General features: G+C 38.4%; 1 protein-coding gene across 1 annotated transcript in view; it reads left to right on the top strand.

Moving 5' to 3' along the window:
* LOC136873863 (brahma-associated protein of 60 kDa) overlaps nt 1–19,056 on the top strand; it is a 196,309-nt gene that overhangs the window by 7,685 nt on the left and 169,568 nt on the right. The window contains exons 2-3 of the mRNA XM_067147156.2: nt 13,345–13,523; nt 16,795–16,972. Coding sequence (XP_067003257.1) covers nt 13,345–13,523; nt 16,795–16,972 — 357 coding nt within the window. The remainder of the gene's footprint in view (nt 1–13,344; nt 13,524–16,794; nt 16,973–19,056) is intronic.

Raw genomic sequence — 19,056 nt, 5'->3', positions numbered from 1 at the left:
GAATTTAATGAAAATCGGTACGTAAAGTTGGGGAATAAGGAACTACAGTCTATGCTGTAAATAATTTTATAAGATGCCCTAATATCACAGAATTGGAAGAAAACTAGATGTGAAGGCCTACAATATAGAAAGCTCATAAAATTGATCAACAATAACATTACATTGACCATTGTTTATTGTGATGTGCTTTGTGTCATCTGTTGCAACTCATCTCCGAGAGATGGATTTTTGCTGCGTACCGAGTATAACAGCCTGCCTGAATATTGGCGGGAAGTAGATGGGGAGTTAAATCTCTCTCTTCTTTAGTATGCCATTCCTCTGGTTCATACATGTTCTGATACTGCTGGTACGTAACACACGTAACACAGTATTCCCGCTATTCAGTACCTACTCTGAGGCACTGATTGGAATTAGCAGTGTGCACATTTAACGGAATAATGGCGGAGGAGTGTTCACGGCTGTCTGCAGCCTGGTTCTTCCTGCACTGGAACTTCAGACTCTTAGATCGGCTCCATAGTACTGTTCATTAAAATTGAGAAAATGTGTGGTTTTTCATTTGATAGCATTGCTTTTAATCGCTACATTCCTACTGACGTCATTGTAATGACGTATGTTAACTTCAGTTGGGAAAACCACAATGAAAATCTTTCTGAGAATTCCATAGCGAAGCACGGGTACATCAACTAGTCTATCTGTATATATAAGAGTTTTGTGTGTACATTGGCCATGTCCACAGTAACAAGGAACTGCACTTTTTTACTTTACCGCAATTTCTGTCCGTCTGTATGTATGTACATGCATCGTGAGAAAACGGCTGAAGAGATTTTAATGAAAATCGGTATGTAAAGTCTGGGAATGGGCCACTACAATCTAGGCTCTAACTCATTTTATTCACGCTTAGTGAAATGGTAGTTTAGGGGAAGGCCTAAAATGCAATTCTCAAATATTTATGTTATTAGTGGCCCTATCAATAAATACTACATAACTAAAGTTATATAGAATTAAATTTCTGATCATTTATAACCTATACATTTTTACTGTATTGGCTATAATAACAGAGATATTCATATCAACGCTGAGCCATGAGAAACAGAATTTAATGAAAAACGGTATATAGAGTCGGAGAATAAGAAACTACAGTTGAAGCTATAAACAATTTTATTCACCCTGGAAGAGGAAGGCACCAAAAATTTAATTTTTAAATGCCTGTGTTATTGGTCTCATCGAGAAGTACTACCTAACAAAAGTTATCGGGAATACAATTTCCGATCATTTATGTTTTATTCAGTTTTACCGTACCGACTATGATAAGAGTAGTATTTCAGAGTCGGAAGAAAACTAAATATGAAAGCCTACATAATTGAAAGCTCATAAAATTGATCAACAGTAACATTACATTGACCATTGTTTGTTGTGATATTCTTTGTCTCTTATGCTGTAACTCATGTCCAATAGATGGGATTACTGCTGCATAGCGAGTATAACAGCTTGCCTGAATATTGGTAGGAAATAGCTGGGGAGTTAGATAACTTTCTTCTTTAGCATGTCATTCCTCTAGTTATACATTTTCTGATACTGCTGGTATATAACACACTGGTTCATCATAGTATTCCAGCTATCCGATCCCTACTCTGATGCACTGATTGTAATGATCAGTGTGCACACAACTGAATAATAGCAGAGGCTCACTTTTGACCTGGTCTAGAATTACAATTTTGGCCTATTCCAAATTATAACACCACAATTCACTAAATAACTCAAAATTCAACCCTGAAAAGATCTGTTTCTTAATAAAAGCTTCTTCCTCTTCACTTCTATTAAATTCTACATTCATTTTATTCCAAGTTAGCAGCAAAGAGGGGGTTTCTCCTCTGACATGGAGAAAAAATTTGCTTCCAAGTCAGATAGATTTTCCCCTGCCAGTGTAGTGAATTACGATTTTTCAACTCATCAGGTACTCCTATTAAACATATCAGTAAAAGGGCATACATTTTGTCCTGGGACTCTCCACTATTCGTCCCCTTCCTTTTCCACGCCCCTGAAATTAAAGTGTGTTCACGGCTGTCTGCAGCCTGGTCACTCCAGCTCTGGAACTTTGGACTGTTAGATCGGCAGCATAGTACTGTTCATTAGAAGTGTGAAAATATGTGGTTTTTCATTTGATCGAGTATTTCATGTGATAACGTTGCTTTTAATCGCGACATTCCTACTGACGTCATTGTAATGACCTATGTTGATTTCAGTTGGGAAAATCACTAAGACAGTCTTTCCGAGGATGTAAAAAGGCAGATGGAGAGTGAGTGTTTGCCATTACAATGGAAACTCCCCAACTTGATTGTGATTGATGGTAGGCAAGAGGGCCTTCACAAAAGAAAAGACGTTTGGTGACTTTTCCTTCGCGTTTCTAGGGTAACGTTAAGAGCTATGCAATTTAATACAATCTTATTTACGTGTACACAACCTAACCTGGAATTCTGTATACAGTGTAGCCTAGAATTCCATAGCAAAGCGTAGGTACATCAGCTATTAATATATAAGACATAAATGATCTGAAATATTCCTGTCTATAACTTTTGTTATGTGGAATTTATCGATAGGACCACTGATAATGTAGATTTTTAAAAATTGCATTTTAGACCTTCCTATGTTTCACTCATCATCAATAAAATTATGTATTGCCTAAAGTGTAGCGCCTTATTGCCCAACTGTACGTACCTATTTTCATTAAATTCTCTTCAGACATTTTCTTGTGAAGAGTGTACTTGCATACAGTACACACATGCAGAGAGAGAGAATTAAAAATTGTATTTCCTTCTTACTGTGGACATGACCAATACAGAAATACCATTGTTTTTTAATTGTGAGCAATGTACAGACAAAACTTTTGATTTTATATATATCGCCTGCCTGGTGGCCATGATCGTTAAGGTGTTGAAGTCTATACGGTAGGCCATGACAAATGTTTTTGGATCTAGGAGCTAGCACTCAAACCTAGGAACCAGGTAATTTTTCTAGTACTCGCTTCATTAATATACTGGCATCTAGCTGTCTGAAAAATAAAACATGGTGGTATTAGCAATAAGTAATGTGATTTTATAGTCTTATACACTACAACAGATTACCACAAAATGTAAAGACAGAAGGACATTGAACTAAATAAGACATACTAATTTATGAAACTAGCCAATTGTTGCATACCCTATTTTGATATTTTTCTAAGAAACTTGTAAATTGTAAAATGTGAATAGCAAAGTGAATATTGTCGTCAACAACACCAAATTGTACAATTCTTTTGTATATATAAGTGTGACATTTTGAATGTTTAGCTTAAAGCTTAAACGTTATTTGCCTAAGAAAAAAAAAAGTGTGATGCAAGGAACAACCCATAGGCCTACTTTACAAGACATCCTTATTGTGCCCTTTGTGTCCTTGCAGAAACCTAGAAGCTTCGTATGCTGTCAACATACAGAAATATATTCTATGAGAGTGCTTTCTGTTTCACTTGATAATAACAGCTCTGTTAAAATAATTAATTTAATAGCAAAAGAGATTCCATTTTGATAGTAAAGGAGCATCACAGGATTTATTTCATGTCATTTACATGAGAAGTATATTTGAGTTATTTCTGTGTTTGTAATACTTTCTTTATGAGAGGTTTTCTCGACACCCAAATGTTTGTACTTAACATTATTTTTTCTTTTATTGCTTATATAATGCAGTCTTGATTATTATTTAAAATGGTAATAACATTAATATCAAAGCAGAAATCGCCCATACTTACCAAGATTCCCACTATTACCTAACCTCATTCTCTTGTTCAACCAAGTTTACTAAATCGTATGGAGTGCCAAGGAGTTGTGTATTATTACATGCCCTTTGCCATTGTGATGAGTTTTAAGCCAGGAGATTACTAGGATTATCTGGCTGTTGAATGCTGACGTTCAGTTCGGTAATGGAAAAATATTTTCCAACTACCTTAGCAGGGGCACCACGGGAAAGTGCGCTGGCTTCCTCTATAAATGGGGTAGACTTCCCTCCCCGGAATGTAGCTGCGGTGCCCCTAAGCAAAGAGTTTGTCCCCTTTCAGACCTGAAAGAAAACTGGAGGTGTGAATTTTTGTTTGTACGTCAAGAACTGACTAAAATGCTCCTCAATACACATATTAATAGTTTATTTTACAAAATAAAAACTAACATCCAAAAAACAGGACTCACACAATTGTGCGTATCAAAATTCAAAACCTCGTATCACGTACGATGGTGTAGCTTCAAAATTTACGTTCACTAACCAATGTACACACTTCATTGAATATATTCCGGTATTCAGTAAAGCTTCTAGATTAATATAAACGCAGTAAATAAATACTTACTTTCGGCACTACTGCTTCCTGTCATCTCGCCGATCAACTGTGCTTTTTAAACACTTCTTCCTTCGCCCTGGCGGTCAAGCGCATACTAAAATCAATTGAAATACACGCCACGTATCCTGCACAATCACTGCAGTCCGGTGTATCGCCGAAAAAACATCAAATACGGTCAGGGATAACTAAAATATGAACCCGCACAATTGTGCGTACTCGGTCTGAAAGGGATACAGTAGTGGAACAGTGCCCCCTGAGTGCTTATAAGGGTAACCCAAAAGACTTTCTTGACCCAAATCTTTCTTGTATAGACTATTTGCAGAGCTTGAAGGTGAAATTGTAACCTACATAGTGTATTGTATATTTAATTTGTGATTGTGTGTTTTTATTATTAATGTAATGCACTAAATAATAATAACATGCCCTTTGCAGTAGTCCAGCGACACCAAACTGAGAATTAAATATATAAAGGGGAGATTATGCTCAGCTCGATAAAGAAGGCATCAAAGAAAGAATTTTAGGCGCCATGGCAACCTGGCGTCCGGGATTTTTCGTCCCGTCTATACGGTCTGAATGGAGTGAGGGCATATGACACTGTTGATGGTGATTCGTCCATTGGATGGCGACGTGAAGCCTTGAACAGACTCCTTAGTGCTATTCGACAGGAGTAGGTTATGTGCCAGTTTCAGGTTTCACCCTATTATCCCTTTCTACTACCGTATATCGGGTCATTCTTTTCATCTCGTTAAATCCTCTGATGACATTGACGTCAGGAAGGGCATCTGGTCATAAAAACTCGCTACGACGACTCATCTTACTTCATACTCGACCCCATAGAGGAACGGGACAAGGTTTGGATATACATACGTACGTACAGGCATACAGACCAGGTATGGGGTGAAGGCATATGACGCTGTTGATGGTGATTCGTCCATTGGATGGGTATGTGAAGCCTTGAGCAGACTCCTTAGTGCTATTCGACAGGAGTAGGCTATATGCTGATACCGGGTTTCACCCTATCCCTTCTTACTATCGTATATCAGGCCATTCATTTCATCTAATTAAATTCTCTGATGAGATTGACGTCAGGAAGGTCATCTGGTCATAAAAACTCGCTATGACGATTCATCTTACTTCATACTCTACCCCGTAGAGGAACGGGACAAGGATTGGACATACATACTTTAATAAATAAATAAATACATACATACAGACCATGTAAGCATACTTGTTAGGTATTTTATTTATTGGTTTAAAGATCAAAATTCAACTGTATAACCTCCCTGTATTCATGAGGTATGGAGAAGTAATAAGTTGAAAGATGGCTTCGTTGTCTATTTTGACAGCAGGCTAATATCAGGGCTGTAAGTTACTTTATCTTTTCAGTCCTTAGTATTTTCTTCTTTTGTATCCCAGCTTCACTGAAATCCTACCTGTGTTAACTTGAAGATAAACAGTTGTTCCAAAATAACTGGTATAGAGTGAAGAAACTTTGAGTGATTGGTCACATCTCCCGTTATTAGTTTTGGATTTCATTTGAATTACTTTGCTTTCCAATATAATGAACTCTGTGTGGATAACAACTAACCAGCATTCACTAGATTTATAATGGGAACATCATGCAGTTTGTATTATTGTGATTTTGGTTCAAATTATAAACTTCCCCTTGTTCTCAGACCATTCATATTTAAACGTAGCCTACTGTATTTTGAATGGAAGCTCGTTGGCTACTTTGAGGATAATTAGAACTTTGGCCTCAAATTAAAATGATGGTTTCCTTGAACGCCTTGTTCTCTCCATTAGCCTTTCTGTCTGCACGATTGTTATAATTTTTGTTGAGCTACTTCATCTTTACCACTATGCTTGTAATTGCTGCTGCGGTTAGGGGCGCGTAGCAATGAGCTGGCATCCGGGGATAGTGGTTTGATGAATACCACGCTGAAGATGGTTTTCTGTGGTTTCCCATTTTCACGCTAGGCTGGAACTGTACCTTAATTAAGGCCACGGCTGCTTCCTTCCCACTCCTAGTCCTTTCCTATCCCATAGTCACCATAAGTGCAATGTAAAGCAAATTGTCAAAAAAAAAAAAAAAAAAAAAGCAACTTAAAGGGACAGTCTGTAAGACATTTTGGATGAAATCATACAGTTGTGGAAACTTTTAGGTAATGTTTCATCAGGGAAAACTACATCTTTGGTTTGCATTTTTACAAATTGAATGCCATATTTTCTCCCGTAGTAGGTGTTTGATTTAATTGTATGAAACATTTATGATAGGCTGTGTGTTTCAGAATTACAGTACAAAATCTTTGTTTAAAGAGGAAAAATGATTTATTAACAAAATGAAGCTACTTGCTTCTACAAAAGTTGATCAAAGATGCATACCAGTTTAATAATGAGGAATGACAATATTCTAGAACCAAAAAAAAAAAAAAAAAAAAAGACATTATTAAGTTGATAAAATAACATGCATGTTATTTATTGGAGTAATGTGATGGTGAACAATGGCAACACTGTCAGCAATAATGCCTTCCACATAAGAGCATAGATTTCTTTAATGTATGTCTTGGGAGGTCAATGCCCACACTGTATGACACAGGATAAGGTTGAGACAAGATGGTACCTACCGTGGTGAGGTCAAAATAGCAGCTACAAATCAATACATAATTCAAACAAGAGGTCACAGACAACAAAATTCTGATCACCGAAATGTGTACATTATTTATCCTTCAAGAAAAGAATGCAGCCTTCTTAAATAGGCTATTAATCTCAGAATTTTTTCAGGTAGTGGGGATCATTTGGCTGTTATATTGTGAAGTTTGGTACAAAAGAAATTTAATTCTTATAAATACAGGGTCTTTATTTATGCTTGGCAAGGACTTTCTCGCTCAACCTTGGCCGCCGATGACAGGCCGCTGGAGCGTGCGGTTTCCAGCACTTCCTGCAGTTGCTGAGAGCTGAGCTCCGAGATAGTAGGGTGTTCATTGAAGCTACTATGTACTGTATGTTGTATTGTATAGTGTTTTATTGTGATTGTGTATAGTGCTGTAATATATGTGAAATATTCGTTATGTGAACGTGTATATTTACACAATACTTACATTAAGTGCAGAAAATCGTGTGCTAGGACAAGACGAAAATTTCAAGTGAAATTTCCAGGGAGACCCATTCCTATCAATTGGGCAATAAAACAACTCGCCAAGAGATTCAAACGTGCAGGTTCAGTAAACAATAAAAATAGACGTAAAGGTCGTTATCTCCTTACTGAAGCCAAATTAGATGACATTGGCAAAAGATTGGAACACACACCACAAAAATCACTTAAGCGTTTTGCGCAGGAAACTGAGGTATCTCATGCTTCTGCCTAGAAGGCAACAAAGTTATTAAAACTGAAACCATACAAGATTAGCGCAGTGCAACAATTACAACCGCTAGATCCCATTAAGAGAGTGAATTTTTACAATTGGGTTATAGGGAAGGTAGACTCAGGTGAAATTGCCCCCCAAGTTAATTTTTTTTTCAGATGAGGCTAATTTCCAATTGCATGGCCATGTAAGCTCACAAAATAACAGATACTATAGTGCAACAAAACCAGAAATAGTGTTTGAGCAACTGGTTTATGACGAGAAAATCGGGGTCTTTTGAACGGGCATAGAATTATAGGCCCGATATTTTATGAGAGCACAATAAACAATGTGCGTTATAGAGATGAAATCCTTGACCAATTCTTTGATGAACTGACATACGCAGAACATTTTTTGGCATATTTTCAGCAGGATTCTGCCACATCTCATACAGCTGAGGCATCAGTTGCTGAATTACACCACGTGTTTGGTACGAGGATCATAAGTAAAAATCTGTGGCCCTCTTGTAGCCCAGATTTAACGGCATGTGATTTTTATTTGTGGGAAATGTTAAAAAATGTAGTTTATGAGAACAACCCTCACACACTAGATGAACTTTAAAGACAATATAAGAGCTGCAATTGCATCCATCAGTGCTGAAGAACTTGGTAGACTAACCGAAAACTTCATTAGGAGATCCGATTATGTTTGGCAGCACATGGGGAACATTTTCAGCATAAACTGTAAAACTGGTGAGTAAAATGCATGATAATGATTTTGAGCACCGTATTCTGCCGTATATACGCATGCGCGGTAGTCGGCAACTGAACCGTCACTGGCGGCCGAGGTCGAGCGAGAAAGTCCTTGCCAAGCATAAATAAAGACCCTGTATAATATATCTCTGAATATACATTATATTCAGAAAAATCAATTCACATTGCTTTTCTGATCATGCATTATCTACTTAATTCCGAATATGAATGAAACAACTTCTATCTGCCTTCCGAAATGGCATTATGCCTAAACCACAAAGTGAAATTTCGTAAAATTTTGCACAAACCTTCTCAGATGGATCTATCGGGTGACCAAGTAAGTTTTATTTCAAAATATAGATCTGAAAATATGTTTGCTAAATTATTTCCAAAGAACGGATAATAGCTTACTCCTAGACCAGGTATCATGGTTATGGTTATATGATCATACAAATGATATACATTTTTTGATATGAAGACGATAACTGACACATTGATGGTCTGTGGTATAGCACCATGGTTACCTGAGCATAGCAGTTTATTTATTTATTTTGCGTATAATGAACTGAATAATTATTTACATTATGTACACTGATATACACACATTAATTCTTTTATCAAGTTTGCAATCAGAGTCCTAAATCAAGGCGTGACATTTTCGTATGTCACACTGTTCAGGTCTTCTGTGTTGCCTAGTTGTACTTCCTCTTAAAACAGTAACCACCACCACCACCACCACTATTGCCTTTTCTGCTCCACAATCACTTTGAGGTGAGTTCTTCCATCTCCATTTGAAAAGTGTCTTACCAAATCTGCCATGAGTAGACCTCACACTGTTATGTCCTCTACTGCCATCTCTATAGAAGAAATCCAGCTGGCGACTCACAAAGGTTTTCTATGATATAATATGATATGATAGTGGGACAGGAGGAATTGCTGTTGTTTCCAAGTATCTTATATATGTTTAGAAGGGTTATAGTGAGGTACATTCAGGGAAATGTTGTGGTCTAGGGAGCGGTGATAAGGGTACAGTGATCTGGAAGTCAAGTATTGGTGACATAAAAATGTTAGTGCTGAACTGTAGAAGTATTGTAAAGAAAGGAATAGAATTAAGTAATTTAACAGATATGTACTTAACCAGATTTTGTAATAGGAGTTGAATCATGGCTGATAAATGATATAATGGATGCAGAAATTTTCTCACAGACTGGAGTGTGTATCGTAGTGATAGGATAGGAATGGTAGGAGGGGGAGTATTTATTCTGGTGAAAGAAGAATTTCTAAGCTATGAAAAAGTTAAAGATGGCAAACATGAAATTCTAGGTGTAAGGTTCATTTCTAAAGATAATAGGCAATTTGATGTCCTTGGAGTGTACAGACTGGGAAAGGGTAGCACTGACACAGATTCAGAATTATTTGATAAGATAATCAGCTATGTGGGAAACGATATGGAAAGGAATGTGATTGTAGCAGGAGATCTCAATTTACCAAATGCCAATTTGGAAGGTAATGTGAACGACAGGAAGCATGACCGATCAACCAACCAACAAATGGCAAATAAGTTAATTTGGGAAGTACAGCTGATTCAGAAAGTGGTAGGACCAACTAGAGGGAAGAATATTCTGGACGTGGTGCTGAGCTCTATGGAGAAACCGAAGTAATAGATGGTATTAGTGATCACAAAGCTGTTTTTTTTCATAGTTAAAATTAAATGTAATAAAAAGGAAGGTCTTAAAAGTAGGACTATTAGGCAGTACCAATGTCTGGTAAAACAGCCATGAGGTAGTTTTTAAAAAGTAACTAAGATCGGTTGAAAAAGGTAAATAAAAATGTGAACAGACTCTTTTTCTAGGGAATTTATTAAACCTGCCCTGTACGGATCCCAGCACGCAGACCCGTATTCGAGGACAAATTGGTGCACATATTTGTTTATAAGAAGGAGAGTTAAGGATAGGAATAACTTACAAGACGAGCATAGAAATCTTTTACAGGCGCGATGACCTTCGCGTGGTCAAAGAGGATTTCATGGTCTGTACTGTAGAAATGCTCATCTTGTGAGGGAAGCCATAGAGATAGAGCTGTTCCCAAATAACATCAACAGGGAAGACAGCTTCAAGTTTTCAAATACAGGGAGACCTGTACTGCAGAAATACATGCATAACACCACCATGACACAGCGGGACGCACTCAAACTGTTGACAGAGGGCGGTGAATCAGTAACTTCCCAACCACCACAGCACAGCGCGACGATCCTTGAGTCCAGTTAGTGGGGTAGGCCGTGGATAGTATGGGCATGACTTCCACGTTCCTTGGGAGAATTTCTTTGCTCACTGTCGGAGGCAAAACTTCACATGCCCTGATGAAGGCCAATGGAATTTGGCTGAAAGCTTGGCTGTATTATTAAATAAATATATATATATATATATAGTTATTTCTTTATGTTAATACAATGGGCCACGGAGCCCTACGTTCATTAAGTGGTATGGTTGTTCTTAAAAAATTCTTCCTTGACCTGCATTTGATGGCCATAAAGGGGGTGACGTGGATTGGTTGATTGCTTCTGACGTTCAACTTCCGCTGTTACTTCCCTTCTTATGTGAGGAAGGGCGATTCCTGTAATAGGATAGATATTTTCTGTTGGAGTTTGGCCTCAGTAGCTCTGGAATTGTGCGACCAGTCTCGTTCGTAGCAATATCTACTTGCTTAGCATGGGCAGAGTTTCTCTATACGTGTGATGCATATTCTGCAGCTGATAGAGGGCCAGGGCAGATGTGCGTAGGACATGAGGGTGTGCACCCCAAGATCTGCCTGTTAGTTTCCTAATAATATTATTTCTAGTGCATACCTTTTGTTTGGTATTCTAACAGTGTTGTTTGAAACTTAATGTTCTATCCAGTTTCAAATCGAGGTACTTTGGTATATAACAGTGTTGAAGGACTACTCCTCTCCATTCCACATGCAGTTTTCTACTGGCTTCTTTGTTATGTAGATGAGAGGCACAAACTTGAGTTTTGCTGGGGTTGGGTCTGAAGTGATTGTTCTCATAGTATGTAGCAAGTTCTTTCAGAGGTTTTGGCAGCTTTTCTTCAACCTCTTCAAATGTGTTCCCCTGTGCAGGCACTGCTGTGTCACCAGTGTAGATAAACTGCTTGATTTTGGTAGGAGTAGGATAGTGTAGATATTATAGAGCAATGGTGCAAGAACACTGCCTTGGGGTTCTCCAGCGGCTACTCTTAGTTTGAAGATTTGATTGTGTGACGACTAGGGAAAGGATTTTAAGGTGTAAAGGGGGAAAAATGTTCTGAAAATACATACAAAAAAGGTGCATAAAGGTGTTGACAAAATCACTTTATTAAGGTTTAAAAGAGTTACATGAACTTTCTTTATCCTACTTACTGGGTTCTAACAATTAACTAACTTGTTATATTGAATTATACACAACGTTTCAATGTTTTTGATAGCAAGTCGCTGGCGCTTTGAGCTCAGTAGATCCTTGAAGGATCCGTAATGGGAGAGCATCAGAGGAGGATGCATACTATTTCACTGAGACAAGATATTAATATGTGGATAATAATAATAATAATAATAATAATAATAATAATAATAATATCGGAAGCCTTTACAAGAACCTTGGCATGGCAAGGTCCTCACTGAACTCATTCAATGACTGCTGCTTTTCAGATCCTGAAGCGAAGGTGTGTGCTTAAGTTCTTTACATGTTTGCTGTCCTGGATGTGCTGCTTTATTGTTTCTTGGATGCTTGTCATTGATTGCAATATTTACTTCGCAAACGGCACATCGAAGAATGATGCCATCAGTTTTGATAAACTTATTCTTGGATTCTTCCGAAAGTGCATACGACTTCTCCTCCTTAACCATTTGCATCATTTTCTGTTATGAAAAATTACGTTCTGGTCCAAACTGGTAAAACACTAACACGACCAACAAGAGAGTACACAGTCAATAAGTGGAACCGTTAAATTCATGACAGTAATAACTGAACTTAGTTTAATCTGTTGCAGCATCATTGTTTAAATTTTAGTTTGATATCACAGCTCCAGCTTGGCCACTCTTGCTGAGGTTGGCCATTGCTGCTGGAATATCAATTACTGGTGGTTTTTATTAATTATATTTTAATACGTATTTAGACTATTGTTGACTTCTGATTAAACAAAATTTCAAAAATCTGTTCAATAAGAGGAAAAAATCTGTCTTTTTTTAAAAGCACAGATAAAAGCACAGGGAAAGGTGCTGAAACATGAAATAAAAGTAGTATAATCTCACCAAAATGTGCAACGAATTGTGTATATTTTGCTTCTCATTTTATGTCCCCAAATACGAGGGTCGAGTCATAAGTCTACTTTTTTCTCACGAACGGGAGACAACACAGAAAATCTAAGTTATGCATTTGGAAATATAGTGCATGTACCTATTCATAGTGCCTGAAGACAAATTCTGACTTCAGGAGATTCTCGTAGGAAAGTGACAGAACACAGGCCATTGGTAAACATTGTTTTATTATGGTATAGACAGCAAATACACAAGACTACGTACAAAGGACAGGTCTCCACTGGTTACAGACCTTCGAAATAATCACCCAAGGTTTCCACTGTGCGTTGCCAGCGGTGGGGCACGCGCTGAATACCATTCTCTGCATGTGTATCACTAATGTGTGACACCTCTTTCCGAAATGCTGTTATGACGTCCCATCGCACTGGTAGTCTGGTTGGCCATTTTTGTTCTGTATCAACATCTCTTCAACACGTACTAAGTACGTAACATGACCGATTAGGTTGAAAGTCGATTTCCATTATGTAGGAGGAGTTTGAAGATAGATCTCTAGTTGGTGCCTAGGATGTGATATTCTTCAGTGTTCTGTTTTTGTTTGTAGCTGCAACAGAGACCTGGCTTCACTGCTCCACCAACGATGGGCTCGCCAGCAGGACCTAACCTGATGCCAAGACCTCCTCAGCAACCTCCATACAGTCCCATGAGACAAGGACCTATTGCTCCTCAGTCAACATCGAAGCGGCCTGCAGATTCAAGACCTCCCCCACCTCAGCAGAAAAGGTTTGCATGAAATTATGGTTCTGAAGGCATGTTTTGTGTGTCGTGGTCATATTCATTACCACCTACTACTACCTTCCAGCACTGTGCTGTCTTCACTTTAATTTAATATTAAACATTTCATCTTTGGTCCATATTGAATGGAGATTAACAAACAATAAACTAAATATTGGGCAAGTAAACAAAGATATACACATGTTAAAATACAATCTATAGACCATTAGTAGTAAAATGACAATGGTTCTCTCCAGAAATTTTCATCAGCCGGGTGGCAGGAATGAGTAGCCGGGCGGGGAATACTACATAAAAATTAACAAGAAAAAAAAATTTTTTTCCTCTCAGGGCATTAATAATAATAAGGCCTCAGATACTGTGTGCAAACATCTTAACACCATATGGCTGCTTGCTCGTCAATTTCGACGTTCTGTTTTACTTTAGGCCTACTAGATGGCAGAGTAAACCGAATCTCTCTTGGGTGTCTAAGGCTGAATTTTAGTTGATTTCGTTGGGTAAATACCAAATATGTAACCAGATATATTTTACATGCTGACCCTTAAAAAATCAGACGACCTCTGCCGGGTTCGAACCCGGTATCTCTACCACTGATCCACAGAGGACATTAACAGTAATATCTGACAGATAAATTATCTTAGTGTTATTATCATGAACAATAGTGTTTTACTGCACATTCATAATCAAATCCTGTGGAATGTGGATTGCCATACGGGTTTCTGACGTCATGACGAATCAAGTGCTCTCGTGCGATTCCACGTTAATCCAGACACCGCTCGCACACAACACTAAGATATAGTTAAGCTGAACATTTAAACTCTAATGTAATTGATGCAGTTATGCTAACAATAATGAAGATTTATCATTAAATAAATAGTTTTACAGTATTTACATTTTAATTTGAAGCACGCAATATGTATTAGTATTACGTATTACGTAATTAGCGTGCATCTAGGTTATGTTAGCCAGACGGTCTGTAGAAATGGCAGAGCGGTGTGCCCACTAAAATGGTCCTAGGGAGAACACTGACACATAAAATACAAAGTGTGATGATGCTTAAGGAGAAAGTCATTCTCAAAATATTTACACAAGGACTTGTTAGTCATGTGTCTTGGTCGGTCTGCTATTTACCAACTGAAGAGCCCAAGTTAAAACGCTGGCAACTAGGAATGAGTTGGCTGGAAAATTTGTAATATCCAGTAACAGACCATTTATATTGGTATTAAGGGGTATGTTCTGAGCTGTCAGTGGAGAGATTTCGTGGAATGACATTAGTAGACAAATAAGTTTGAGTGGTGTCTTGAAAAGTAGAAAAGATTACAATATGAAGATAAAAATGGTATTCAGGAGGACAATTGGTGCAAATATTTATTTATAAGGAGAGTTAAGGACTGGAATAACTTACAAGGGAGATGTTCAATAAATTTCCAAATTCTTCGCAATCACATAAGAAAAGGCTAGGATAACAACAGATAGGGAATCTGCCACCTGGGTGACTGCCCTAAATGCAGATCAGTAATGATTGATACCGAGATGAAACACGTCCTAAATTAGCACATGTAAGTCTATACAGTGTGTTGTTAGTCCTATGTATGAGGGCTATTTTTTTTTTCAAGGTCCGATTGGTCACGAAATGAAACAGCAGTACAAATTTGATACTTTTCTATTAGTAACACTTACTGATACATCACAGCTATTTTTCAACATAGCCGCCTCGCAGATTGAGACATTTGTCGTAGCGTGGTACCAACTTGTCAATGTCCTCTTGATAGAACATCACCGCCTGCGCCTGTAACCATCTTTGTATGCCGGTCTGCAGCGCCTCGTCAGTGTCAAAATGCTGTCCTCCTAGCCAGCGTTTCATGTGAGCAAAGAGGTGAAAATCTGATGGAGCCAGGTCCGGACTGTATGCTGGGTGATCGAAAACGTCCCACTGGAAACGCTGCAGGAGGTTCGTGGTGGCAGCTGCAGTGTGCGGCCGAGCATTGTCATGGAGGAGGACAATGCCTGATGACAACATCCCTCTCCGCTTATTCTGAATTGCCCGTCGTAGACGTTGAATAGTCGCACAGTATGCGGCTGCAGTGGTGGTGGAACCACGTTCCATGAATTCCACCAACAGTACTCCTTTCCGGTCCCAGAACACAGTAGCCATACACTTTCTGTTGGAGAATGTTCGCTTGAATTTCTTTGGCTTACTCGGGGAGTGCGAATGCATCCACTGTTTGGATTGCTCTTTTGTTTCTTCCATTTCAAAATGAACCCATGTCTCGTCCCCTGTGACAATTTTGTTCAAAAAATCCGGTCCTTCATCATGGTAGCGCTGGAGAAACGCTAAAGCGGCGCCCATTCGCTGTGTTTTGTGACGGTCAGACAGCATCTCGGAACCCATCTCGCACAAAGTTTGCAGTACTGAAGTGTCTCACTCACAATTGTGTAGAGAGCTGACCTGGAAATTTCAGGAAACAAAGCACTCAACACAGAAATTGTGAACCGACGATTTTCTCGATTTGCCTGATCCACACGCTGAACAAGATCATCGGTTGACACACGCTTCCTTCCCTGGCCGCCTGCATCATGGACGTCTGTACGCCCTGCTGTAAAGTTCCTGCATCATTGTCGCACTTTGCTGTCGCTCATACACGTTTCACCATACACACGACTTATTTGACGATGAATTTCGGCTGCATTGCCCCCCTCAGCCTGAAGAAATCGAATTACACCGCGCACTTCACACTTGGCGGGCGAAGCGATCGTTGTAGCCATGTTTACGAGCGCGCTGCACGTTCACTACTGACGGGACTGAGGTGAGGCGCATAACGGTCATTTCAGAGACGTTGCGCAACACATCTGCGCAGTGGTTCATCATATATTCGCGGGCGTTTGACTGTCGCGACCGATCGGACCTTGAAAAAAAAATAGCCCTCGTATATGTAGGGCAAATTATTGAAAAGTGGAAACTCTCTCAATCAAAGTTGAGTACAAGTCAACATGGAAACTGTGTGACTACTAGGTACTCCAGTCTCAGTTTTGATGTGAGGAATAGAAAGTTGAGGGTGCAGAGCATTGCTGTTGGAGCAGTCATTTTCTACAATATCTGGGCTGATGTTGGATGATTAAGAGGCAGTCATTGTTTTAGCCGCAAAAGATTTGAATTACTTGATTCGGTTCTTCTACATATTTCTTGTTGTTTATCAGTGGATGACTGTATTGTTACTGTCAATAAAATAACTACTTAGTATGTATTTCCTCTATATTTTAGTGATTTTTCTTCTCACCCTACATCTCATCCAGTAAGCAAGAAAAAGAAGAAGTTGTCTGATAAGATATTACCCCAAAAAGTGAGAGACCTGGTGCCAGAATCACAGGCCTACATGGATTTACTGGCATTTGAACGTAAACTGGATTCTACTATAATGAGGAAACGACTTGACATCCAGGTAAGGAAATGCTGGATTTTCATCATAGCTGCCACTATTTTCCTCTCTGTCACTCTCTTAATTTTCTTTTAGTTTCTGTACATCACATTCTTCAGAAAGAAATTACTGTGTCTCAGCAGGTGACCTACAGGTTTTATTCTCCTCCTTTCTGTCTCTAATGAGTTTCCTTTTTTCATTCACGTCTTCCTATCACTCCAGCTCATTCTGGTGATTCTCCTCATATTCAAAATCCCACCTAATTCGAAGAAGCTCTCGTTCCCGGAAACATGAGATACAGTTTTGCATGTTATTTAAATTGTTTAATTCGAAATACGGATAATTCGTAATTCGAAGTACATTGTCGGCCCCATTATCGAAATTCAGACTTTAAATTTGAAACTGCCTTTACAGTTTAAAACAATAGTATGTTACAGAGTAATTTCAACTCAAAATTTATCTGCGCGTCATAATAGAACACTTGTTCCGGAACGTGGAGGGTTAGCTTTCTGCACTTACACTCACTTCGGTGGGTCTACAGTGCACTTCATGATTGCTAAGTTGAATGAAATCGGAATTCTTTTGTATTCAACCTTTTAAGGAACGCCGTAATATCACGCAACAGGCAGTGTGCGGAAAAACATAATCCGCGAACACTGGCGATGCCGACAGTTTACGAAAAACGTGGCTCATATAATAAATTCGTAGGCACCGAACAATATTGTCATTGCCGATGAAACTGCATTGCTTTATTTTAATGCGAGCCCAAACGGTCTTATGGTTTTAAAGGAGAAAGTGCCAGCCGGGGCATCGTGCAAGGGTCGGGGATGGGGGCCATTGTAGTGTGTAGCAATGCACATGGAAGCGAGAAACTTTATCCCCTCATCATAGGAAAGTTCGATAAGCCACAATGTTTTAAGGGCATCGGGCACTTTCCATGCCAGTACAAAGCATCTAAAAATGCAAACAGTACAGAAATCCAAAAAAATAATGCATTTGCACAGGGGAACCAGCATAATTTATCCTCGTCTTTGAATTGTGTGACTTTTTTTCCTTTCGTTGCGTGAGGTTATGTTTGTCAGTGATTTATCCAAGTGCATTATTTGAACATTCTAAATGAACCTTGTTGGATACATTTCGGTTTTTTCCATGGCACTTGAAAGTTTTAAACTGTTAATTGAGGTGATTGCATGTATTAATGGTTACAAGATATTAGAATCATTCCGTATTGACGGTTTTCACTTTACAATGGCGAAAAATGAGAGTATCCTCCTATTCAATACATCATATATTCCGTCATTAGACGGAGCAAACAAATTCAGACATGTTTCGGCTCGCTTGAACCATCTTCAGTGAAAAAAATTAGGGGGGTTGGAATAATTTACATAATATAAGTTGAAAAAATGCTAAAAAACATAATGAAAGAGTAAACAAAAAAACAAAAGAGAGCTTAGATGGAAAACAAAATTAGCACAAATATACAATATTTACATCAATATGCAGAGCAAAAAACAACTTATTGCGACAAAATTCAGTGAAACAAGTGTTAATTTAAAATAATAATTGATACTAAAAACTGCGTTAACCTAAGAAACAAGGGAATGAGAAAACAAATGATGCAGATGGAAATGAATAATAATAGCACATGGTGAGGTTGTGGACCTCATAGTTTACAAATTATTGGTTTAGTAAAAATGACAAAACAGTTTGAAATTGCTGTCAGAATCATCCTAGTAGAAACCCATCACATCAAATTGGTCAGGAGGAGAGCGGGAGCAAACATTTGTGAGAGAAACCAAGCCTAATATAACCTGCAGGCGAAAAGCCGGTGACAAGGAGAACAAAACACCATGAAATTTGCTCCCGCTCTCCTTCTGACCAATTTGATGTGATGGGTTTCCACTAGGATGATTTTGACAGCAATTTCAAACTGTTTTGTCATTTTTACTAAACCAATAATTTGTTAACTATGAGGTCCACAACCTCACCATGTGCTACTATTATTCATTTCCATCTGCATCATTTGTTTTCTCATTCCCTTGTTTCTTAGGTTAACACAGTTTTTAGTATCAATTATTATTTTAAATTAACACCTGTTTCACTGAATT

Source organism: Anabrus simplex, chromosome 5 (genome assembly GCF_040414725.1).
Source record: "Anabrus simplex isolate iqAnaSimp1 chromosome 5, ASM4041472v1, whole genome shotgun sequence".
Classification (NCBI taxonomy): domain Eukaryota; kingdom Metazoa; phylum Arthropoda; class Insecta; order Orthoptera; family Tettigoniidae; genus Anabrus; species Anabrus simplex.
The sequence above is the reverse complement of the archived record's forward strand: the minus strand, read 5'-3'. Positions and strand labels throughout refer to the sequence as shown.